The 25320-nt window shown below is 42.5% G+C and overlaps 2 protein-coding genes across 4 annotated transcripts; one reads left to right on the top strand and one right to left on the bottom strand.

Annotated features, from left to right (window-relative positions):
* Window positions 1-11177, top strand: HMGCS1 (3-hydroxy-3-methylglutaryl-CoA synthase 1). 2 transcript variants are annotated; one of them, XM_015615043.2, is made up of 10 exons: window positions 1-98; window positions 4344-4801; window positions 5179-5304; window positions 5821-5985; window positions 6695-6863; window positions 6987-7157; window positions 7948-8054; window positions 8420-8545; window positions 8817-8980; window positions 9376-11177. In XM_015615043.2, exons 2-10 carry the CDS (start codon window positions 4354-4356, stop codon window positions 9466-9468), a joined length of 1569 nt encoding a protein of 522 aa, XP_015470529.1. In that variant the 5' UTR covers window positions 1-98; window positions 4344-4353; the 3' UTR covers window positions 9469-11177. The 2 variants fall into 2 exon arrangements, with proteins under 2 accessions (XP_015470529.1, XP_015470528.1); XM_015615042.3 differs by lacking the exon at window positions 1-98 and adding an exon at window positions 2642-3090.
* On the bottom strand, window positions 10227-24533 carry NIM1K (NIM1 serine/threonine protein kinase). 2 transcript variants are annotated; one of them, XM_033520342.1, is made up of 5 exons: window positions 22840-24533; window positions 22309-22691; window positions 21505-21740; window positions 15512-15780; window positions 12803-13552 (listed from the first exon to the last, which is right to left on the bottom strand). In XM_033520342.1, the coding sequence occupies exons 2-5, from the start codon at window positions 22377-22379 to the stop codon at window positions 12803-12805; spliced, it is 1326 nt and encodes a 441-aa protein (XP_033376233.1). In that variant the 5' UTR covers window positions 22380-22691; window positions 22840-24533. The 2 variants fall into 2 exon arrangements, with proteins under 2 accessions (XP_033376234.1, XP_033376233.1); XM_033520343.1 differs by having other exon boundaries at window positions 10227-13552; window positions 22309-24532.
* Window positions 24534-25320: the final 787 nt, after the last annotated feature.

The raw sequence follows: 25320 nt of genomic DNA, 5'->3' as shown, positions 1-25320 counted from the left end.
CCGGAGGCCGGTGCTGTCTTGAGCGCGTGCGGAGCCACACCGGGAGCAACAACGGGAGCGACATCGTTAACGACACCGGGAACCATCACCTCCGACGGGTGAGCGCGGCTCGGGCCTCTGAGGCACTCGGGCCGGGAGCAAAGGACTGCGGACCCGCGTGGGGGAAGCACGCGAGGGGCGGCGGGTCTGGGAGATGGAGCCGCATGCAGGGTCGGCATAGCTGGGAGCAGCTTTCAGTGGATGCGAGCGTGTTCGGAGGGACGCCCGTAGCGCGGCAGGGGGGAAATTAAAAAAAATTTTAAAAAGCCATAAAAAGAGGGGGGGGGGAGGGGGAAGGATAAAAAACAGCCCAAAAAGGTGTGTCAGGGTGTCCTAACTTAGGTGTCACCCCACATCCCGCGCCAGCCGCAGTCCCGAGCATCACGGCCCGTGAGGCGGCGCAACGGGCGGCGCTCACTGCCCGGGCAACCAGGTGCCTCCCGAAAGAACCGCATCCCGGAATGGGGGTCCCGGCCGCTGCCTCCCGTCCTGCCCTCGGGGGAGGCCCCCGGCTGTGTGAGCTGCGGTGAGCGGCTGTTGCGGGGTTCCGCCGGGCTCTGCCTCGGAGGCAAGCGAGAAGCCTTTGGTGTGTTCCCTAATTGCCTCTCAATGTCGCGACAGCGTCGCCCTCCCAAGCCGGGAAAGGCGGACTGAGAGTGTCTCCCTGATCACGCCACCTCCCGCCGCCCAAGCAAAGGCAGCCGGGTGCTGCCCCAAGGGATGCCGCAGCCTTCTTTCCTGATGGCGTTTGCCGCAGGGTGTGGGCATCCCGGCGCCCACCCGTGTTGCCGGAGCCCCGTGCTCGGATGTGCCACCATCCCCGGGGGTGGGGCCGCACGGCTCCGTCCAAGGTTCCGTGGCCGCGACTCTGCGCAGTTTGCCTGTATGCCGGCGCACGGAGGCGAGCGCGCATCCCGCTGGGATGCCTGTCCCGGCCCATCCCGGTGCCCGCAGCCGAGCGTCCCGCGGGGATGTGGCCGCGGTCCGGGCGGACGCGGCGACCTCTGGTGGCGGCACGGGTTGGTGCGCGCGAGTGTTACCTGCGGGGACGAGCCGGTGATGTCACTGCCGGGGCTGCCACGAGCACACCCGTCCCACTGGTGCTCTGGAGCCAAAGGCATCGCTTGTGGCAAACAAGGCCGGGACTTATTTTCTACCTTTGAGTGAACTGTTCTGTTAGAATTAAAAATTAGGCAGGAAATAACAGAATCCAATTATTGACATAATATGCTCAAATTCCTAAGGAAAACAATAATGCTACCAGTCATTATGAGCGAACATATTTCTGGTGGCACAAGAAGAAAGCAGGGGCTTGTCTTGCGCTTCTTGTTCATTCCCAGCAGAATTGTATAGAGACACGAAACAAAGCATATTTCTCATTTCCATAAATCAAAGCATTTGGGGTTCTTGTTCTTTTAAAACGAATCATACTTTTGAGCAAGTTTTAATTTCCAGTAAAAACTCAATGATAGAATGTTGTTTGCTGTTTGACCAGGGAGACAAAAGACTGTCTGTTTTATTCTGAGTAAACAATTTTTTTTCTGTAATGACTGTCTCAAGATGCCATATGTCCCATTTTTTTCAGTGGTCAGAGTATGCTTACAAAGCAGTGCTTCTCATGGCAGCGCAGCCCGATAGCCCAGACTGCCACCCTGCTAGGTGTGACTGGTGAGCTTGGTATTTGGTGAGCCTGGGAATGTGACAGAAACTCCCTCCCTTTTGTGTTCTGCACAAAGTTTTCTGATGAGAGAACTGCAGCGAGTGATATCACTTAAATGCCAGTTTTGGCATCTCAAAGTTCTGTAAGGAGCAAGCACTGAAAACATTGGTTTTCATTAGCTCTCACCAATAACCTTTTGGCATACTGGTTTTCCCAGTAATTCACTGCCTGGTTAAAAGCTGCTGTTCTCCCATGCCCGTTATTTGCCAAGTCCATTACATGCTCCATGCAGGCTTCAGGGAGACCTCACTGTGCCCTTTCAGTACTTACAATGAGCTTATTAAAAAATAGAGGGAGAGGGGCTTGTGCAAGAATGTGTAGTGACAGGACAAGGGGCAATGCTTTCAAATTGAAAGGGCGTATGTGTAGATGAGATACAGGGAAGAAATTCTTTACTGTGAGGGTGGTGGGGCACTGGCACACTTTGCCCGGAAGAACTGTGATGCCCCATCCCTGGAAGTGTTTAAAGCCAGGCTGGATACATTGAGCAACTTGGTCTAGTGGAAGGTGTGCCAGCCTATCACAGGGGGCTTTGAATGAGATGATCTCTAAGATCCCTTTCAACCCAAACTATTCAATAATTTTTGAATAAATCTTAAATAAAGTTAAGCCTTTTGAGATTCTCTGTAGCTTCCAACTTTAAGCTTTCTAGCCCTTGGAGCAACAGTGAGCTCCACTCTGGGTACGTGGCTCACCCTCAGTGTGGCTGCCAGACATTGATGAACTGGAATAAGACACAGCGCTTGGAGCCAAGTTCTGGACCCCGGCGCTGCTGTGTGTCCCCAAGCCGTGTGTGTGATTTGTTCACGGTGCTGCTGAGCAGGGACATCCCTTGGCCCCCGCAGCTCCTGGGGACTCTCTGGACCAGCACACTCCCTCCCCTGGCCGTGGCTTTAGCGAATCGGTGATGGCCACTCTACTAACAGCATCAGCCTGCTGCTGTACCGAAAAAAATCCAAGCTTCCAGGAGGCAGGAATAACGATGGTCTTGCTCAGTTTGCGGGTTATTTTATCTGTCTAGTTGAAAGCAAAATACGACGATACGGCACCGCCTCACTTTGCAAGTAGAAGCGAGGTGACGAGAGATTGTCCAAAATAACAAACGAACAAAGCCAAAACCACACAAGAAGCCTCCCCACATCAGGATTTTGGGTGCTGGCGAATTCAGTTTTATTTCCTGCCCGGGGTTTTTTGACCGAGTCAGACGGCCAAGCCGAGCGCGCTGTCCCACCGCTTCCCTCACGCTGTGGTGGGGCGGCTGCTGCGCATGCGCGCTGCCCGCGGCGCGCATGCGCACCACGGTAGGAGCAGGCCATGGGATTCCGCTGCGTGTAAGAGGCGGGCGGCGTGAGGGGCAGAGGGGGACGGCGGGAGGGTGGCTGAGCCGGGCCGGGCCGAGCCGAGCCGAGCCGGGCTGAGCTGAGCTGAGCTGAGCCGTGCTGAGCCGAGCCGAGCCGAGCCGAGCCGGACTCGGCTCGCTTTGTCTCGGCTCAGCCCAGCCTGCGGCTGGGGCGCGCTGTGACCCCCTGTGTGACATTACCGCGGCTCCTGCCTGGCTCCCGGGTACCCTGTGGATAACCTTGAGGTGGGGGAGCGGCGGCAGGGGACACAAGCAAGGTGAAATTGGTTCTTTTGCTTAAAACTGCGCAGTGCGCTATAGGGCCGTTCTTTGTCCATTTACTCAGCTGGTTCTGGCTTCTGGAAGCTTGGAGCTGGGTACGGAAGGGATGAGTGCCCTGTCAGGATGTAAGCCGAGGAACATGATGCCGGGCTGTGGAATTGAGGGAGGGTTGTAGTAGTAGGGTATAGGGTGTCCTTGGGAGTAGTAAATCCTCTAGTGTGGTGACAGGAAAGTTGGGCTAGAATAAGGAAACTCGGCCTATCAGGAAGAACACTTAATCTCAGCCCATGAAATAGTCCTCCAGGCTTGGGTGTGCCAGTGTTCTAGAATGCCAAAATAGAGTATGCAACAAATAAAAAAACCTGAAAAGAGCACCAACACCGCCCGTAAAACCAAAAAACAAACCTTGCTCGGAAATAATTCTGCCTTGTTGCAAGTATAAACAAAACAAAGTGACCTATATCACTTTGTTTGAAAACAAAAACTATTTTGAAGGGTCCTGGCCTATTTTAAGATGGCGATTTCCTAGTAAGAGTTTTCAACTGGTAATGCTAATAAAAATGTCCAATGTTCCTAGCTTGGTTATATGCAAAATTGAGACTTTGCATATAAGCAGAAGTAAGATATTGAACATTTATTTCTCAAACACTTAACGCTCGGTGTGTGTTTTGCTTCAGAAAGCTAGCTTTGGGGTTAACCTACATCTCCAGGACTGAAATCTATTTATAGGTTTATATATAAGTATTTTCCCTTAATAAAAAAAATCTTACAAAACTCTGATGATGTTTACAGAATGTTTGTACTGAAGCTTCACTAGAGGCAAAGGCTTGCCTTTTACAAATGACCTTATAGAGTACGTGCAACACAACTTTCTCTGTACAATTACAGGAACTGAAAGTAAGTTTGTCTAAATATATGTGAGTAGATCACATGGTTTTGTGGTTTTCTTTTTTTTCCTTAAAGATCTGCCACGATGCCTGGGTCTCTTCCAGTGAATGCTGAATCCTGTTGGCCCAAAGATGTGGGAATTGTGGCACTGGAAATATATTTTCCCTCTCAGTATGTTGACCAGACAGAGCTGGAGAAGTATGATGGTGTGGATGCTGGGAAGTACACCATTGGGCTAGGCCAAGCAAGGATGGGGTTCTGCTCTGACCGTGAAGATATCAATTCCCTCTGCTTGACTGTGGTTCAGAAGCTCATGGAGAGGAATAACCTTTCCTATGATTGTATTGGGAGATTAGAAGTTGGAACGGAGACCATAATTGACAAATCAAAATCTGTGAAGACTGTCCTGATGCAGCTTTTTGAAGAGTCTGGTAATACAGATGTGGAAGGAATCGACACCACCAATGCATGCTATGGAGGCACTGCTGCTCTTTTTAATGCCATTAATTGGATTGAGTCCAGTTCCTGGGATGGTAAGTCAAGGGTATTTTTTTGAAAAGTTACATCATCCTTACATCAGACTGCCTTACAATGACAGTGGTCATGCTTAACCATATAAAATCCAGAGGGTGAACTGTTTTTCTCTTCTGAAGTCCTTTTCTTAAATGCCCTGGGCATTTGCCTCTAGTTCAGTTACAGTGTGAAGAATAAGGATATAGCTACTAATGTAAAGGTCTTCTGTAAATTTTGGTGATTGCCAATTGAAATGTGTGAGAAAAGTCAAAATTGATAAGCCCTTTAATCGTGATGTTATCTCCACAATAACTGAAGTCTAATAATTGTTGATGGATGTTATGATGTGCCAGACTCGTGGCTCCTTCTCACCATTTTTCCTGTCTGTTTTTCCCAGGACGCTATGCCCTCGTGGTGGCTGGAGATATCGCTGTGTATGCCTCTGGAAATGCCAGGCCCACTGGGGGAGCTGGTGCTGTTGCAATGCTGGTTGGACCAAATGCACCGTTGATTTTTGAGAGAGGTTAGTCCTGTGGGAGAACATACACTGTTCAGGTCAGATTACTTCATTTCCCTGGAGCCTCTTCCCTGACTTTTGCGCCTTGCTGAAGCGGTAAATTAACTCCCACTAATTTTGGAAGTTGTTCTTTGCCTTCTTTTGCTCTGGGCTAACTCAGCCAAGTCCTGTTACAGGACACGTCAGAGAACAATTAGAGGTGCTCCTATTTGTTTATTTCCGTGAGGATTCTCCAGTAAAATTGATTGAGTAATTCAAGAGCTGAATAAAACAACATTCAACTTCCAGAACAATATGACAATCCTTTATTGCATGTGTTTGTCATGCTCAGTCCTACTCTAATGTACAGGCAGTTGTGGACTGTGTGAAACCTTACCTTAAAAGGCCAGAAGTACCTTAAAAAAACTGCTGAACTGGGGCCAAAACTGCTTCTTTTCCCATGTGTGCCAACTTACACATCCCAATTGACTCGAAGCAGCTGAATTAACTGATTTTCAACTTTTGTTGATTTCTATCCACCAGGATTGCGTGGAACCCACATGCAGCATGCGTATGACTTCTATAAACCAGACATGGTCTCTGAATATCCTGTAGTGGATGGCAAGCTCTCCATACAGTGCTACCTCAGTGCATTAGACCGCTGCTACACCGTCTATCGCAACAAAATCCACGCCCAGTGGCAAAAGGGTGTGTAGCCTTCTCTTGATGATACTGCAAGATTGGCAGATGCTGGAGTGTGTACTACACAGACAGTTTTAGTATCTGATCTAAAAACTAGTCTGTGAATCTCTTCATGTTTGTATGTTCTGAAGTAATTGAAATGATTGCTCTATCCTGTACGAAATCATTTATGTCTGTTCTGGCATGCTAAATTCCTGACAGTGTGTAAGCAGTAGTCTTTACAGGCATTTGTTGGTGTAACATATAGTGCCTTGGTTAAAAGCATACTGTTACCCACCTGCATCCAGGCTTCTAAGAAACTTATGTTAATATTTAAATGTTATGTAATTATATCTGTATATTTTTTTTAACCCAACATGTTTAATGATTGCTTCAGTTATATTAAGAGACATAGATATGAAGAGAGGCAAATTAAATAGATTATTATGTGAAAATGCTGGGTAGAAATACAGAGATTCTGTTAAACATAGCTTTTTGTTCTAGAGAAAGTGCTAACATTGTTACCTGGTACAAAAGATGGTAAAAAATTCTTTAGTAGAAGCAGTTCAGTGTGTTGAGTGCACTTGATGGCAGTAGTTAGTATTAATTGTGTGTTTGTGTCTTTCCTATGCCAACATGTTAAGATGACTGGAGTTTTGCCAGCTCCCTGCTTTATTTCCATAATTGAAGTAAGTACTAAACATAGGTTGTAACACAATGCTTTTGCCACTTCCAGAGGGGATGGACAGACATTTTACCTTGAATGACTTTGGGTTCATGATCTTCCATTCTCCGTACTGTAAACTGGTACAGAAATCTGTGGCTAGACTCTTGCTGAATGACTTCCTCAGTGACCAGAACCCAGAAACAGCAACTGGTATTTTCAGTGGTCTGGAAGCCTTCAGGTGAGAATGGCTGCTCTCTTCCTAATTCACATAATCTGTTACACATCTAAGGTGTGTTTTTACTTTCTGCGATTTTAGTAACTGTTTCTGAACTTTTTTTTTTTTTTCTTTTCTATTGAATAGGGATATAAAACTTGAAGATACATACTTTGACAGAGATGTGGAAAAAGCTTTTATGAAAGCTAGTGCAGAGCTCTTCAATCAGAAAACCAAAGCTTCATTACTTGTATCCAATCAGAATGGAAATATGTATACCCCTTCAGTCTATGGTTGCCTTGCCTCTCTTCTAGCCCAGTAAGAATAAAATTGGGAAAAGCTGTTTATGAATAAGGTCATAAAAGTTTTTTTTTCAGAAAGTCTTTCGTAAGAGCATCATCTAGCAAACCTTTTTCTATGAGACTTCCTTAAGCAGAAAAATTAAAGCTAAAACACAATTCTGCATATACATTCAGTTCAAGTGATAAACAGATTGAAAATGTCTGTGTCAGAAGCTGATCCAGAACAGCTGCTTACAGCCTTGCAGAGTAGGATGTTATTTGTAAGGCAGCATCTGTTCTCAGCCCCAAATTTCCCCCTGCTCTTTCTTCCCCTAGAAACATTCCTGAAGTGGAAAAAAAATATAAATCTTCTCTATCTTACTATAATAAGCAAAACCAAATTAAATTAGCATTTAATTAAAGTGTTTTTTTTTTCAAATACAGAGTTTTGCAAAATCATATTAAGTTTACATTAAACCTCTCCTGGGTTTTCTTTTTTTTTTCCTTTTTTCTTTATTTTTCTTTATTCTGTCATTGACTTCCAGGATGTGGTTTTGTTTTTTTTTCTTTTATCTTTAGTTTGCTTAAGAATGAAATCTGTTTACCTTCATCATATTCTGGGCATTTCTCAGGCATGTTTTGCTCTAGGCAGCTTTCTAACTCATCACATAACAGCAGTCAGTATTTATGCATATAGTATGTTAAATGTGTATTATAGACATTATACTTTCCTGGTTGCTTTTCCAAAGCTAGATGCAGTTTCTAGTTATTTAAAACTGTCACTTAGGCTTAACTGTGACTTTTAAAAGCTGTTGTATGATTTTCAGGTACACCCCAGAGCAGCTTGCGGGACAGAGAATCAGTGTGTTCTCATATGGCTCTGGTTTTGCTGCTACCCTGTATTCCATCAGGGTGACACAGGATGCCACTCCTGGTGAGTGACTCGAGGTTACATCAACTGCCTCCCTTGTTCAGCTTGCTCTTGATGCCTTGTTACACAACCTACCAGCATAAGAAAACCTGCAGGGCAGTGTCTTAATGACAGCAGTGCCACACTGAGAATATCCAGCTTCAGGGAGTGTTTCAGTGTCTCCTTGAACAAATAAATAATAGCCTTCAAACTGTTAAATGTTCTGAGTTGGTAATTGGGAATATTTTTAAATGACTAGTACTTCAGATTCTGTAATGCAAAGTACTTTGAATGGGGTGTACTTTTCATTTCATGTGAATGAAATGTTCACATACCAGTGTGCAGTTCTCAGTACTGATTCTGCCTTACATGATGATTCTATATGGCAGGTTCTGCACTGGACAAAATAACTGCCAGCCTTTCTGATCTCAAAACAAGACTTGACTCAAGAAAATGTATTGCACCTGATGTCTTTGCTGAAAACATGAAGCTCAGACAGGAAACACATCACTTAGGTAAGAACATAATAAATGTCAATCATTCCTAGTTCTAGAGCAAAATGCTTATCACTTTATCCACCTGGCTTTAAATGATTAGGGTGTGGAATGAAGGAAGTTTCTGACCCTTTCTTCGTCTTTGTAGCTTGTGTTCATTTGGCCCAACATGTCTAAAGTAAAAATGCTGGCTTGCTTTTTTCTGTCTCAGTGCATCCAATCTGCAAAGGCGTGTGTTGGGTAAAAAACTTGCCGGGAAACAATTAACAGCGTGTTCCTTCCTTTCTTACAGCAAATTATATTCCGCAGTGTTCAGTGGAGGATCTCTTTGAAGGAACGTGGTACCTTGTGCGCGTGGATGAAAAACACAGGAGAACTTACGCCCGGCGCCCACTTATGAGTGATGGACCTCTGGAAGCAAGAGTTGGAGTTGTCCACCCAGGCGTTGTTCATGAGGTGAACACTCGGCACTCTTTTAAAGTTTGATGTAAATGGTGGAACCATTTACATGTTTCTCTTAGCATGTGCATGTATGTTAAAAGGAAGTGGTTTTACGAGTTACATTGAATACTTTGTTAACGTGTAACATACAAGCCAGAAGTAAAAAGTTGAAACTACGATTTTAAAAAGTACATTTCATCATAAAAAGAACAAAACTGCTCAAGAATGAAAGAAGAACAAACTGGCTCTTCTCACACAATCTGTTTGCATGAAGCATGACCAATTTTATTGACTTAAGACAAAGCCGTCCATTGTTGCATGAATGTTGTTTGAGAGTTGGACTAGCCATGAAGTATGAATGTCTGTGAACTAGAAAACTGTATTTAATGTTTTTTTTCCCTTCTTCTTAGCACATCCCAAGCCCTGCTAAGAAAGTGCCAAGAATCCCTGCAACAACAGAATCTGAAGGCGTTACTGTCGCCATTTCCAATGGGGAGCACTAAGATACCTCTGTGAGGTGGGGAAAGAAACGAGGTGTGAGGGCAGGGTGAGAGAGAGAGAGAGAAAAAGGATTGCAGTAGCACTGAAGTTTCAGTGTACAGTAGTACTTAATTGGAGCACGAAAAAACTGTTAAGGCTCCTTGAAAAAAATCATCATTATATGGTGTGCTGATTTTATAGTATTTTCAGAACACTAAAATCAGGAGTATATTGGAGATAGAAGGACTTGCCAGGTGCTGTGGGGATTCCTTAACATGTCTGAACTTTTTTAATTGCTGAAAAATAGCTGTAGTTTATTACAAAGTCTTCATACACAGAAAGGAAAAAAAAAGGAATCTTCTGCCTGCTCTTCCATGTAAAATGACTTGAAACCTACACTGTTAACTTCTACTAGTACTCAAGTGTGTGCGAAATAGTCCAAGCTTTTAATGTTAGGGTTCTCAGTGCCTTGACAATAAGCAGTCAACCTTCTGAATACTGCAATTCTCTTTCACTTTATCACCTTCCCTTTCATCTCCCAGTCTGCCTCCCATCACCCCATTGCTTTGGGATAGGCATAGAGCCAAGAACATCCATTTCTGGAATAGAATCTCTCTTCCCTGTCAAAATGACTGGATCAAGAACAGCTAGGCTGACAAGCGCTTTTCTTAGAAGAAACTCTGTGATCCAATTTCTTAGTTACTGTGTAATCCCTCCTAACACCTTACACGTTTTATACCTGCATTCTAAGTCACAGGAGACTGGGAGGAAAGATTTAGAAGAAGGGAGGTAGTAAATTTTTTATTCTAAAGAAAGGGGATCATTGATTAGGCACCATAATGGATTGCTTAGTAGAATATCCAAGGCAGCAGACTTTTCAACTACGATTTAGAGCTATTGTGGAGCTGTTTTAATTGGCCAGCGAAGGAAGAGACTGATGTTCATCACTTTGTCTGGAACTCCAGCCTATTAGTTGTCTTTATATAATACATTTCCAAATGACTCTTTCTCGCTTTGAATTTGGCTTTGTACTTTGCAGTCGTTCTCACTATTGTTAATACTGTAGGAGTGGAGTCTTTCATTTCTTTCCCCCTTCCCCAATGTGCAAGCTAAAGTTATCCATTTTGCAAGCAGTAGATACATATACAGTGGTTATGGGGAGTCCATTCTGGTAGAATTTTAAAGCCCAGATTGGAAGTGAACTATGATATGAGCCTTTTAAGCTTGTAATATATATATATATACATACATATATATATATATATATATATTTAAGTTGAGCTAATGTACAGAATGAAGTTTCATTGAATTTATTTCTTTGCTAATTCTACAAAGCTACATCATCTAATATAAAGTAGCAAAAAATTATTTCTGTTAATTACATTTTTTGTGTGTGTGTAATGAAGTGTTTGTATTACCTGTCACTCACTAGGATTTGATAACTTGCTGTATTTGTACAGTCAAGCCTTGATAAATAGTTGTTTATTATAAATTGATGAATACTAATCTGTTTGTTCTGCTGAAAATGATGGAGCAATGCATGATGATAGTGTTTGCAAGTATTTTGGTTTAGGCTGCCCTCATGAAACTTAACCTTGGCACTGTAAAACAAACTGTCATGGAACAAAGTCCATTGCTGGCAGTGGACAAGCCAAGAAGCGAGCTACTGGCACAGGTCTCACGGGTCTGTGAGGCTGATCCTTTATTAAAATAAAGTTTGAGATATTTGAAACCTGTTGGAGTAATGCTGACTTGTTCATTTTTTAGAATGGATTTCTTTTTCTTTAACAGGAAAGCAGAAGCTGGTTCTGGTAAAAACTCAAAGTTGTGGGTTCACAAGCTGTGTGGACATTCTGTATCTTTCTTCTTAGTGTTGTCCCATTACAAAAGGGGGGAAAAGTGTTTCTTAGGCTGGTGTAAAACAATTTTATCAGGGCCATGTTTAACTTAAAATGCTTTTATAAGGAAAGTGTTTATAGCAGAGGAATTAATACCCACTTTATGAAATGGAATTAATTTTAATTACTGTTTTTAAAAAATTGGTATTGTTTTATTACCCTCAGAAAGCCTGTGAAGGAGGCATGGTTCTTGCTTTGTACACCTGAACCCCCTGAGTCCAGTTTCCTATACATGCCTTTTCATAGTTATTCCGTTCCTCATTTATATGAATTATTCCCTCTGAAGTGAAATGATAGACTCATCGATGTCATAACACATAAGGCACCCTGCCTTTAAATGTGAAAGCACCAGCTGTGCCTGTGTACACCTTGTGTTGGGTATCTTACCTTAACTAAACTCATAGGTTCTACCTCTTAGCTTAGGCACATCAGCTGTTGCTGCTCAGAGAACAGCTGCCACACTTGTCCTTTGCACTGGAGTTGATGCTGTTGAAGATCTAAGCATAGAATAAGCAATTAAAGCTGAAAATCAGAGCATCTGCATTTTGGTGATGCTCAGAACAGCTGGAGTTGTCAGCTTTTAATTTTCAAGTGTCAAGATCTGCTTTGTGCCAGCTTTGGTTGCCAAAGCAGGATGGCAGGAGTGAGGACAAGCCTGTAATGCTCAGTGAATATAAGCAGATTTTGCTGCTGCTTGCATTCAGCTACTGGTAACAAGGGCTAAGGCAAGAACTTAAAACTACAGAGGTTTTGGAGTCTGCTTAAATCTATCTTTATTGGAGTGCAGCTGGAGTCCAAGCAGTTCCAGACTGGCAGAATTGTGCAAACAGTGGAAGGTGTCAGTAGGGTAATTGATGGTAGCCCAACCAGTCAGGCACCCACACATACAGGGTTAAAATACTGAATCCTGACTGGTCTTCTGGAATCATGACAAGTTGGGAACTGCAGGCAACAACAGCTTTGATGCTTCTTAAAAGAAGCTTTTTCAAAATTAACTTGTTTAATTTGATGAAGTTCAAAAGCAGAATTTATAATGGTTTAGATTATGGTCGGTGTCTACTTAAATTTAGTTCTCTGCAAAAACTGTCCCAATTTGCAGTGCTGAGCTTAGTTGTGTTGAGCTGAGATACAGCTTTTCAGAAGTTAGCTGTTACATGCCTGTGCAGAGTATCTCCCAAATTAAGTGCAGTAGCATGGTGTTTATTGAAAGATCCCTCCACTCAAGATCTTTTCAGTTACTGGGTTCTTGCACTGGCTATACCAAGTGTCTGGAGAAAGGGTCAAACAAATGCACAAGAGCTCTGTTTTTGAGTGCTTCACTGTCAATTGAGAAATGCAAAGAAAATGAGGCCTTTCTGGTTTATTCAAAAATTACAAAAAAAATGTAATGCTACAACTTAAGGATAAGTGAGTAATCCCCTTTGTCAAATGTGCTGAGCATAAAGCCTGCAGTGCAATTTTATAAAATAGAACACAGCTTGGATGTGTGCTTAATGCCACTGTAAGAAGTGATGCCGTTCCTTGAGTCATCTTCTTTTGGATCTGGCTGGGACATGATAGGAACAGATTCAAGTGCCCTTTTCTTCTGTACTCTGTGCAACACAATTCTGTAGACTCCTGTTATGGAGCTGCGTGCATCTCTTCCCCGGTTGTTTTGAATGTGCTCTTCTGTGATTCCCAGATCTTCCAGAATATTTTTCACTTCAATTTCTTCTTCTCTGAGTGTACTGATTTCTGATAAATACTTTGGATCCAATTTAAATGTCTGTAAAGGTTTAGGGAACTGTATTCCTTGCATCCATTCACTGTTCATAATCAGTTTGACAGAGTATCGCTTGGTTGGTACTGGCTGAAGGACTCCTTTTATCAGTTTCTGGCAATTTTCTGAGAGGCAGGGAGGTAAAGTGTATGTCCCTTCAAGAATGCACTTTTTCAGTTTGCCTACGGTATCTGCCCGGAATGGCATGCTACCTGTCATCATGAAGTACAGGAGGATTCCCAGTGCCCAGATGTCTACATAGATGCCGATATAGTTTTCATCTCGGAAGAGTTCAGGAGCAGCGTAAGGAGGAGAACCACAGAAAGTTTTTAAAGTTTCATCTCTTTTACTTATTGTGCTGAATCCAAAGTCTCCCACCTTAACACAGGTGTTGCTGGCATAGAAGACGTTTTCTGCTTTCAGGTCCCGGTGGATGATATTATTGTCATGCTGTGGAAGAAGAGGAAAAGTTGGTATTGGTTTGTTCCCAGGAAAGTTCTCAATGGCTACCTCTAATTGGTTAATTACCCTGAAGGAGAAAGGGAGTTATCTTGGGCAAACTCAGAAAATAGTATTGCAATTGGAAAAATATTAAACAAATTTAACTTAATTCTCCAAGGATACCAAAACAATTGAGTAGGGGGAGAAGAAGGATGCTGGGATTTTTTAAGCACAGCACTCTCAACTTGTTAACTAATAGCAACTATTTTCATGAAGCAAATGTGTGAGGGCAGTGTGGCTAATCCTACAGGACTGATACCATGTGAAAAATCTGTATTTTTTTAGGGTTAACAGCCGTTTAGGGTTTTGCCATTACTGCATGTAACTTACAGATTTAAACATTTAGTTCACCAGTTGAACATTTTCACAGATAAAGTAAGAAATTTGCTACCACTACATTCTGTGATCTAATGTCCTATGAGGAACTGGTGGTGCCAGGAGAAAAGGACCAGAGAGTTGGACCTCATAGTGCTACATGATGCAGGAAGCCAAGTTTAGTGGTGTTCTAGTTTTAGAAATCTATAATACATACACCATAACTTCTACTTTTTTTCTTTGGAAATGCCAGTAGTAGCTAAGGACTCAAACTGAATTTGCTCTGCCTAGTCATAACATATTTGTCTTGATTAAGTAAGAGTTTAGCTTCTTTGGAATACCTAGGAGGAATGGATCAGCACTCTCTGCCTTATCCTTTGGAGTAACATTGTACAGTATCTGGAGGCTATAAAGAAACCCTTTGGCATCCTATTTCAACTTTCATCAGTGATAGCCAGGGATCCTCTGTCCTTGTGCACTGGCATCAGGGAGATGGGATTTATGTAACCTGGATGTGATGGCTTAGCAAAAGTGAAATATGCAGAAGTCTCTGTGTACAAATGAAGAGGTTGGGCCAGCTTGATAGTCTATGTTTAATTCTAAGAAATAGATGTAGTGTAATTCTGAAATGTAAATTCAGTTCTTGTAGCGGCAGGGTGCCTGTCCTGTGGATAAAATGTTGAATCCACCACTTAAAGCATAGGATCATTTCATCAAAATACATGAGAAATGCATGCTGTTTATGTAAGCCACATGTAGTGCGAGATGCCATCTCTAGATGTCTGACCTGAGAACACCCTTGCCTCTGACTTCGGCAGAAGCTATTAGGTGGCAAGGACAGGAGCCACCGGAGGGCAGCCTGAGCCAGTTTTAACGAATGTTGCTTCTCAGAACTGTAGAACAGTTCTCCGCGTTTTTATTTTTTTTAAGTCGCTGTAATTACTCTTCAAGGTTTAGAGAAGATGTACCAAAGTAGTTAATTACTCTTTTTTTGCTGTGACAAGATACTTTGGGCTCTACACAAATAGCATCACCTTAAGTGTATATACTGAAGACAAGGCAAGAAGTGACTTGTTGGGTGTTAACCTCACAGATTTGCATCAAAGTGGAACCAGGAGTTGACTGTCTTTAAGTGACAGACTCCCACGTTCATTAATAAGCAAACCAGATGTTTGCAACACCTAACCAGCCTCTCTGGAAGCAGAAGAATCACTGAGCCTGTGTTTTGAAACAGGGAGGGAATAAATGAAGCTTTGTTCACTGGTGCCCACAGCACATTAAAGCAAATACAACACTGGTGCTAAAAGGGTGATTCCACCCACCAGGTGTTTCCAGTTCAGTCTCCTCCCAAAAGCTGTCAAAAGAGAGGCAGTAACTTGAGGTGGACATGAAAACCCTTAGATACCTTTAACACAGCACTTCTATAGCTGTTTTGCTTTTCAGAAATGTGGGTCTGAAATTTTGGGTAACAGTAAATCTGTTGCTGAAACAACAGTCAGTTGTTTCAAACAACTGAAACAAAAGTCAAAAGAAATAGCCACAAAATGTGCTTAGAGTAGTGAAAGGCAGCATGCCTGTGTAAGAGCAACGTACCATGTGCTTCACAGCAGACACAATCTGGGAGAAGATTATTTTACACTCTGTTTCTAGCAGCTTTCCTTCTGTACTGATTTTAGTGAAGAGCTCCCCACCTCCTGCATATTCCATCACCAGGTGCAGTTTTGAGAGTGTCTCCACCACTTCATACAGCCTGATGATATTTGGGTGGTGCAGCTTTTCCATGCTGGATATCTCACGAGACAGCAAACGTTGAGTCTTCTGGTCTAGCTTTGTCTTGTCCAAAATCTTAATTGCAACTTTCTCTGAGGAGAAAAACATTTTTTCCATGTTGTTAGTGCAACAAAGTACAAATGGTAATACTATTTACATATAATAATGCTTGGTTGTAGAAGTGCAACAAAATTTCACCTCATCAGTATAGACTAAGCTGCAGGGACCTACTGAGCCCTGCAATCTTTCATACAACCCCTGCTCCTTTCTGTCTGTGACATCCTACTCAGTGCTGGGGTAACTGAAGGCTGGTAGAGTATTCCAAGGGCTGATCAAATCATCTGCTGCCTTGGTGTGCTTTGCTGTGACAGGCTAATACGTATCTGAAGGCAGAGCAGCTGCTTTCGGTGTCCACTGCTGGTAGAGAAAGTCAGTGCTTTCGTTCTTAGCTCAGAGCTCCTCAGATGAGCCAGGTACTTGGACACTAATGGAGTTGTGAAATTTGTGTGCTTTTTTCCCTGCCAGGCAGACAAGCTTGTGGGGAATTTAGGGGCTTTGGCTATTTTATTCTGAGCAGTGAAGTAGAGTAAGTCGCAGGGATCCTTAAGACAGCAAATCTACCTGGCATATGCTCTTCTGGTAATGCAAAGCTGCTGTTAAGTCCTACATGTTTCTGGAAGCCTACACAGTGAAGCTAAGGCCACAAAACATACAGATCTGCAGCCACACTACATCATCAGGGTAGCTCAGAGCAGTATGAATAGGTCAATCACAGTTGCCCTTATGTTCCTGTATTGGTCTGTAGGTTACGGCTTTTGTCTTTACTCTTCTGAATACAGCTGGTATTTGAAGGATTAGTCTGGTTAAAACAGGTTTATGGTGGCTTTGTACAACTTGTCAGGACAGCAAAATTTAAATGGATCACAGCAATAGAAGCAACTATTTTTTTCCTGGGAAGAAGGGAGCCTTGGTTGTTTGGGGCTTTTTTCCCTTCAAGACTATCTTAATCAAACAATCACACATTTCTTAATAATTGATCACTTTTAATAACTCTTTCAGAAAAAAATACTTCACTTGGTTTCTAGTAAATGGGAATGAATTAGAAAAAAATGTATTGTTCCTTTGCTGTAGAGAGTGAGAATAGTGAGAAGGCTATTACATTTTTACACATGTTCAGATATAAAATCATTCAAGTTTTTACTGAATGTTATCAAATTTTAACTCAAGTTTAGTATTTCAACATATATAAGGGAATGTTAAGGATGCATGTGTCTGTACAGATCAAGAAAACTCCGTGTTTGTTATATTTAAATTTTTTTAGTATAATGCATATATCAGTTGATCTCCCTAGTGAAGTGCAGCAGATACTTGAAGCACATGTGATTCTTGTGGTCGAAGGTGCTGAATTATCCCTTGATGTGCCTGTTTTTGGGAATCTGTGCTGAGCACAGGGCAGCTGTCCTGGCCACGCTGCTTCTCTCTGAGCTGAGGGAGAGCCCCTGAGGGAAGCAGGTACCTCCTGTGTGGTGTAGAGGTGGGTGAACCAGGAGGAAATGCAGCTACTGACAGTGATGCTGGCAGTGTTCTGACTGCTGACCTGATGAAAGACCCTTGTTATGTTCATAGCACATTGATCTCCTAAACCAAGAGGAAAGTGCAGCAGCTTGCAGTAGGTTATATTTGCACAACTAAATCCTTACAACTCTTCAAATATTAACCATGTAATTTCATCATTACATCTATAGAATCTGGGGACATTTGGGCTTTAAAATAAAATATTTAAACTTTACTTTTTCCCTTTCATTTTGCTCTACTTTTCATCCTGGTCAGTTTCCCTGCAAGGTTTTAAAAGGAAAGAGGAGGGGGAAAAAAGGTTTAAAACTGAAGAGCCTGATCCTACTCAAACACCACCATAAATCAGGACCAAACACCTTTAAATTGACATCATTGCAGTTGCAAATGCATGACATGCAAAGAAACCCAGCCCACCTTGAGTGAAAAAATCTGACATCTTTCTTTTATTTTCTAAATTCTTCCTTTCTGCTTCCAAACAATGCTTGGTTTACAAATCCTCTATTACTCTTGCTTAGCAGCTGTGCTGAACAGAAGTACATTTTTAGCAGGCAGCTTATTTACCAAAATAATTACAAAAAGAGTTGAAAGATACTTTGATTGACTATATGCAGTGTATGAGGTTTGAGAAGTTCTAGGTGGAATCTTGGTAAGAGAAACTAGGAAAGGGTTGGGAAATAATCTCAGGAAGAAATGGTGTATGCTGTGATGGCAGAAGGAAAAAAAAATACAACCAAAACCAAGTTAAAATTGCTTTAAAAATAAAGCAGAAACTGGGTGCCTGGACATTCCTGCTTTTGCAATTTATATCACATTAGCCAGATTTCTTACTAGCTATAAATTTTGGATGCTCTTAATTGCTTCTATACAGCTGTGCTCTCACACTTCCTTTGTCAGGTGGAAGGCATGTAAAATAGAAGTTACACAGGGCTTAAGAACGTAATAGTCCTTAGCAAGAAAACTCCATGAATTTCTGGAGAAAATCTCTGCCAAAATTCAGGTTAATATAGTGGGCAAACCCCCTGAATAACACAACACACATAGAAACATATATCAGAAAAGAACCTCTAAGATCATGCAGTCCTACCTGTCAAGCCCATCACTAAACATTGTCCCTAAATGGCACATCTACACATCTTTGAAGTATCTCCAGGAATGGTGACTTCATCAGTTCACTGTGGAGCCCATTCCAAGGCCTGACCACCCCTGTGGTATAGAAATTTTTCCTAATATCCAACCTAAACCTCAACCTTTCCTGGAAGAATTAGAGGCCATTTCCTCTTATTCTGTCCCTTGCTACCTAGGAGAAGATGACAACCCCCACCTGGCTACACCATCCTGTCAGGCAGTTACAGACTGAAAATGCCTCCCCTGAGCCTCCTTTTCTGCAAGCTAAACACCCCCCAGCTGCCTCAGCTGCTCCTCACAGCACTTGTGCCTCAGTTCTGTTGACCTTCTCAGGACTCTCAAGCACTTCAAAGTCTCTCTTGTAGTGAAGAGTCCAAAACAAATGAAACCCAGCACTCGAGGTGTGGCCTCACCAGTGCCCAGGACAGGGGGACAATCCCTGCCCTGCTCCTGCTGGCCACACTATTGCTGAGCCAGGCCAGGATGCCATTGGCCTTCTTGGCCACCTGGGCACAGCCTGGCTCATGTTCAGCTGCTGCCACCAGCACCCCCAGGTCCTTTCCAGCCACTCTGCCCCAGCCTGTGGCACTGCCTGGGGTTGTTGTGACCCAAGGGCAGGAGCCAGCACTGGGGTTGTTGAACCTCACACCATTGGCCTCAGCCCATTGATCCAGCCTGTCCTGATCCCTCTGCAGACCAACACTCACACCCAGTGTGTTGTCACCTGCAAACTAGCTGACATTGATTAGGCCTGGCCTGAATTCTGAGTCCTGTGGAGCTCCACTAGTGACTAGCCCCTATGGATATAACTCCATTCAGCATCACTCCCAAAGTCCAGCCAGACAGCTTTTTATCTGGTGAAGTGTGCACCTGTCCAAGGCATAGGACAGGGCATCCACATCATAGCACCATTTTCTGTGTTTTCTAAACAACCAAGACAGCCCTTATGACAGAAACATGGTTCATTATCCAGTATGATCCTGAAGTAGTCGTTTCTCTCTCTCTCTCCCTCCCTCTCTCTCTCTCTCTCTCTCTCTCTCTCTCATTAGTCTTGCTGCAACAGATAGCAAGGGCAACAGAAAAGCACATATATATAATTGTTACAAATGCTTATCTTAGTGAAAAACAAAAAAATAAAATTGTTTCCTCTTTTGATACGGGATGATACAGGAGAGAGACCATATTAAAACTTCAGTAACTGAAGAGCTGAACAGCCCTCTGACACATACACCACCCTCTACCACAGAGATCAGTACAGCATTAATGATGAAGCCTTTCATTTATACAATCAGATTTTAAAAAAGACTTGCACTCATTAACACTGTGCAGGGACATCATTTCATTGCCAACACAACAATGTATATCTACTGCAAAAAACAGAATCCTCTTTGATGATGGTGAGTGTGTATACATGAATGCCAATGTGCATTCTGTTCTTCTGTCCATGTACTGTATTGTATTAACACAGATAAGCTCACAGGCAGAGATGAGTTGGAAAATATTTATCTTTCATTCTTCCTAATTACAGTTACAAACTTAGCATTGATAAATCAACTCATTTTCCAGGGAACACTTTAACCAAAAAAGTTACAAACAAACAAAAGAAAAATAATTTGAGAGATATCTGTTGAAAAAGAACCTTTTCCAGAAAAAGAAAAAGTACAGTTTTGGTTTTAGTATTTATTTTTTCCAAGCTCACTGAAGTTCATAATTTTTTAATCAGCTCTATTCATATACTAAAGCAACCTGTTTCCTGAGTAAGTTCAGCAAAGGGTTCATCCAAATCAAAATTTTAACTGCCTTTCATTAGTATTCCTTGTGTTCCCAGTACAGAAGCAGCATTTCCTCCAACAGTAAGCACAAAACAGTTACCTTGGGAAGAAGAAGAAATATCACAGAAGAGAAAACAACTTGTGGGCCAAGTAGAACAAAGATGCTTTTCTGAAACAAACATAACCAAAAACTCAACACCCAGTTAAAGCAACCCTTGGGTGTTGGCAGGCTTAAATGTGAAAAATTCAGTACCATCAGTTCTCCACTTAGATTCCCAGTGCAACAACTGCTGCACCCAAGGGACAATTGTGAGCATTCACCCCTCTTAAATTTGGGCTGAAAGAAGTGATTAGAGAAAATAACAATAGATAATACAGTTTTGGGGCATATTTTGTTCTCTCACCTCTAAGATGATGAAGGGAAGGGGAGTCAATCAAACAGAAAAGTAAAGACTATTAGAAGAAAAGCAAGATAGTAGTGTACAAAGAAACAGAAAAACTTAGTCACCCTGATGGAAAACAACAAAAATTTCTATTATTGCCAGACAAAGGCAGAAGAAGAAACAGGACAGCTGATGACAAGTTCTTAGTTATATCTATGGCTGAAGTGTCCCCTAGTTACCTAGCCCTTGTAGTCCTTCCTAGAAGCAGCAGATAGGGTGCTTTGTAATTAAAACAAGAAAAATAACTGACAATTCAAACCAAACACCAGTTTGGCAATACCAGAGCTTGTTTCCCTGCACCTGTTCCTCCCATACCTCTAGCCCCATCCCAGATTTTTACAGTAAAAAACCATCATCAAATGATTCAGTTAATTTGGCATAGCATTTCTCACCAGAATCACCATGACCAAATAAAACTTTTGTCCATACTAGTAAAATTTGTGATGAAACAAAGGAAGTCTTGCTACCTCTGGCTGCAGGCAGGAGGATGCCTAGCCCACTGTCCTGAGCATTCATCACCTGTATCCCTGCAGGCCAGGAGCTGGGGCAGGGAAGAAGGCAGATGGACAGGGCAGGTTATAGGAGGGGAAGCCCAATACCACTTTTCAAACTGTGGAGTGTTTGAGCCAGGGGATAAGATGTGTTAACTCCATGAAGTGCAGTGATGAACTCCTCCTGTAACAGTTGCCATACAGAGAAAATGTTTCTAGTTTCCTTAACACCTAATCCAACCCTAAGCTTTTATGTATGATCCTGCCTATTAACTCAAAAGCATTAAAAATACACAGACACACAGATACAGAAACACACACACTCTATAGATGTACCTAAGTCTCATACAGCATCTTTCTTCCCATAGGAAGCCATTTATATAGGTCACTCAGCATGCAATGGTGCCTACCTTTGGTTAGGGAATGAATTCCAAGCTTCACTTGTGAGAAATTCCCACTTCCTATTTCTCCTCTGACTCGATAGAAGGCAATTCTCTTTCCCAGGGTTAATTCCTTCACCACTTTTTCATTATGAGACATATCCTGCATTAGCTTCTCAAATGGGGTCAGTCTATGCTGTTTTCCCTCTTCTCCTTCATGGCACTCCTGGTGCCCATCATCTTCTTTGCTGTCCTCATGATGCCACCTGGAACAGCGGTATTTTCCAAGACTTCCTTCATTCACATATCCTGTTGTCATAGTCTATAGGGTAATCACTTTCCCATTTAACAAGATGTCCTGATAAGTTTAAATTAAGTAATTCTGTATGAATATGCAATCCTGCATATTATGGACATTGTGACAAATGCAGCAAAAGAAAAAATATAATAGTAGCAGTTTACAGAAAGTCCAAAGACTAGTTTGAAAATTGGTTCAAAACCAAATCTGGCACATCTACATATTGCATGTCTTGTTCAAAATCAGAGATAAATCTGGAAGCTGTATACATCCATTCCTCACTAATAGAGTTAGTGTGTCAGGATCTTCAGCTGCAAGGTAAAAGAGGCTTTGCAATTAAAACTGCAAACTTTGTGCAAGAAAGTGGAAAAGTGCTCAGTGTCTATGCAGTACATTTGACACATGCAAAATATTTGACACAAATATTCAGATTTTAGCTTGATCCTTTGAGAACTTGATAGATAAAGGTCAAACAGAAAGCTGATTAACTCCTCTGAATAAATCCAGATACTTCTAGCTAATTTTGAATAGCTGACCTTAAGAACGTAGTTCTCCTTGATTCTGGTAAAAGTCCAAAAGCTGACTGTAGGGATTGCCTTAAATTCATTCTTCAGCCTGTGAGCTTGTCACTGTGCTGTGGAAATGTCACTGTGTGTGGAAGCCTTGCTGTAAAAGGTACGCTGCCCCTCTGTTTCTTTCCCATGGTGTGTTCAACAAAGCAACTGATTCTGGAAGATGACAGGAAAAGCATAGTCTGTGCACCAGGCAAAAGAAATGCTGCGCCTCAGTATCCCTGCAGTCACATGGCAGGACAATACAGGATTAAGTAACTGCAATGTCACGTTAACCCTCCTTTATTTAGATGAGCTTTCTTTAACTCCTTGAGCCTTCTCAAAATTTTGCCAGACGCGTGATGTTCCTGAGCAGACAGATGAAAGTAATTAAAACCTTTATATAACAGCCATACGCTTCACTGAATGACAGCATGACCCATACCATTTCACCAGTTTAACTCTGGCAGCACAGACATAGAAGTACTTATCCTAAATACACAAGCAAGCACTTACCTTTAAAGCAGCACACCATTTTTTTTCTTCTTCGCCTTTCTCTTTTACCCTTGAAAGCCAGGAGTTGATCAGCAAGTGCTGATCATGCAGCTGCACGCCTGAGGGTGGTGAGCTGGGCACAAGGGAGAGCTGAGACAGCGCAGGCAGTGGCAGCGTTCACCTCCTCTGCTCTCAGTCTGCAGCACACTCCCGACTGATGGACACGGGAGACACCTGACTGCCAGGACAGATGCACCAGATGCATTGAGGGGGAGTGAATCAGACCAGTAACTCACTGCCTGAAGCTTAGGTAGACAGTCCCCTAAGGTGCCACACTAGCAGAGCCCATGTGACATTTGGCAGGTGGAGCTGCCCTCTAAACCTCTCAGTCTCCTTCATGAGCAACAGAAAGAGAGGTCAGAGGCATGACCTAAGGGCAAAGAAAAGGCAGCTGGTGATGGTTTCATTAAATGGGAACTGGATTGGCACAGAAGCACTTGTCTCCTCCTTCAGAGAGGCCAAGGTGACTGACCCATGCTCTAGGACACTGCTCCCTGCCTTGAGACACGTTGATGAAATTTTGCAAGTGACTTTACCTCTCTGTGCTGCAGCCACTTTGCTGACAGACAAAACTGCCCCAGGGTGAGGCAGAAAACCTGGGTTTCCCTCAGAGTCTGTGTCTCTCTGAGACAGGTATGCTTCTTACTGGCAGTTTGTAACTGGAATGGAGGGAGAATTTATTACTTCTATAATGCCTTTGTTACTCATTTTGGCTCACTCATGTTTGAAGAAAAGGGCCATTTTAATGGTTGACAGAAACTTAAAATAATACATAATCGTATTATTCTCTGGATCTAAATAGAGTGAAACCCCTGACAAATAAATATATGTGTACATATAGCTAATGGCCAAATCCTGATATTCTTATCAGGAAAGAAACCAAGTGACAAATGAGAAAATTCTTCAGTATTCTCCCACCAAACCACTCTTTCTTAGCACCAAATGTTCCCCACAATTTTATTACTTTATTACTTGGAAGAAAATAATCTATGTGGAAGGACACACCATCTCTGCACAAACTGAAAAACCTAAACCCCACACCCTACATTCTGTTTTTCCTCCATTTGGGAAAAGGATGATTTCTTTCAGGATTGCCTGAATTCTGGCCCACAAGTTTTCTGTTTTAATCTGTTTCACATCACAATCATAGAAGTATTCTAGGTAATAAAAACTCTTTATATGAAACTCAGCTGCATTTCATAATTTTAATGGTGGATGACACTTGCAGGCATTCTAGTGGCAGAAGCTGTACAGTGCCACAGCAGTGGCAGAATTCTGGCCCCATTCTGCTCTTTGATCTTGAGAACAGCAGCACAGGTTGACCATATGAAAAGGATGGAAACCTCCATGAGCAGTGTCAGGCGTGCTATGTACAAACTGCAAACTATTACTTTAGTAAATGTCTTTAGCTGAGCAGTGACATCCTCACCACCAAAGAATATCTGTAACTTATGGCTATAGCCTCCAGAGTGCCAATTCTGCTCCTGCAAGAGAAGAAACACAGAACTACCACCATCTTCTCCAAAAATTATCAGTGCCCTTGCAGTTAATTGGCTGTAGAGAAAAGGCTGACTGTGTAAGAAGGGTTTCCTTCAAACAGACTTGTGTAGACAAGGCCCTCCTGAACACATTCCATCAAGGCACAGAAGGCAGCTAGCCCAGTCCATGTGGATCACAGAGACAAACCATATGGAAATGCCAGAACCTTGTGGGGACAAAGGAGTCCAGAGAAAGGCAAAACTGCATTGAGGCATCAGCACATGGCTCTTCTTGAATTTGTTCCTGCAGAATTTCTCCTGGGGCTCAACATGCTCTTTTCTAGAGCACAGCCTATCGTTAATCTCCCTTTCAGGCTTGACATGTAACTGTCAACCCTGCAAACTCCTGGCACATGGCCAGCTGGCTAAGTTTTCCCTGTCTTTTGAGATGAGCTATTTCAGTATTCCTGGTGTTAGCAGTATATATACCAGCTATTTATGGCCTACATTCTTTCCTGTAATCAAACCCAGCAAAATCTATCCTGATATACAAAAGGGCACTGACTGTAAAAGAAAACAATTCTAAGAGAGAAGGGAAAAACAAGGAGATCAGGAACGATCCAAACACAATGAAAGACCAACAATTTTTTTTCCTCCAGTCTGGCTGACCAGTGACCAAAAGAACTTCACAAGAATTTATCTCAGCAAATATTCACTTAAAAAACCAAAATAAGCAAGCAAAAGAAAACCAGAACCAAACCACTGTAAAAAGCAACACAAGACAGAGTGAATGAATGTATCAATCCTTTAAAACTTGTGCCAGTCTAACACTGCTGTTTAACCTTGTTTTTCAAACTGACATTCTCCTCCTATTCTAAAAAGTGCTAAGTACCCTCAGGCTTCAGCTGCAGGCTCAGTTTAAACCTTGCATCACAACTCTAAGGAAGTCCACAATGATGTAAAA

This window comes from Parus major, chromosome Z, assembly GCF_001522545.3.
Source record: "Parus major isolate Abel chromosome Z, Parus_major1.1, whole genome shotgun sequence".
In the NCBI taxonomy this organism is placed as follows: Eukaryota; Metazoa; Chordata; class Aves; order Passeriformes; family Paridae; genus Parus; species Parus major.
The sequence above is the reverse complement of the archived record's forward strand: the minus strand, read 5'-3'. Positions and strand labels throughout refer to the sequence as shown.

What these genes read in the sequence shown, in the direction of transcription:
- HMGCS1 (XM_015615042.3), top strand. An exon ending in TGAGTCCAGTTCCTGGGATG is followed by an intron (nt 4,802 to 5,178) that starts GTAAGTCAAGGG and finishes TGTTTTTCCCAG; the next exon opens with GACGCTATGCCCTCGTGGTG. An exon ending in GACACAGGATGCCACTCCTG is followed by an intron (nt 8,055 to 8,419) that starts GTGAGTGACTCG and finishes TCTATATGGCAG; the next exon opens with GTTCTGCACTGGACAAAATA.
- NIM1K (XM_033520342.1), bottom strand. Translation starts at nt 22,379, where the DNA reads ATGAATTTAAGGCAATCCCTACAGTCAGCTTTTGGACTTTTACCAGAA. An exon ending in AATTCATTCCCTAACCAAAG is followed by an intron (nt 15,781 to 21,504) that starts GTAGGCACCATT and finishes TTTTCTCCTCAG; the next exon opens with AGAAAGTTGCAATTAAGATT. An exon ending in TGTCTGCTGTGAAGCACATG is followed by an intron (nt 13,553 to 15,511) that starts GTACGTTGCTCT and finishes CTTCTTCCACAG; the next exon opens with CATGACAATAATATCATCCA.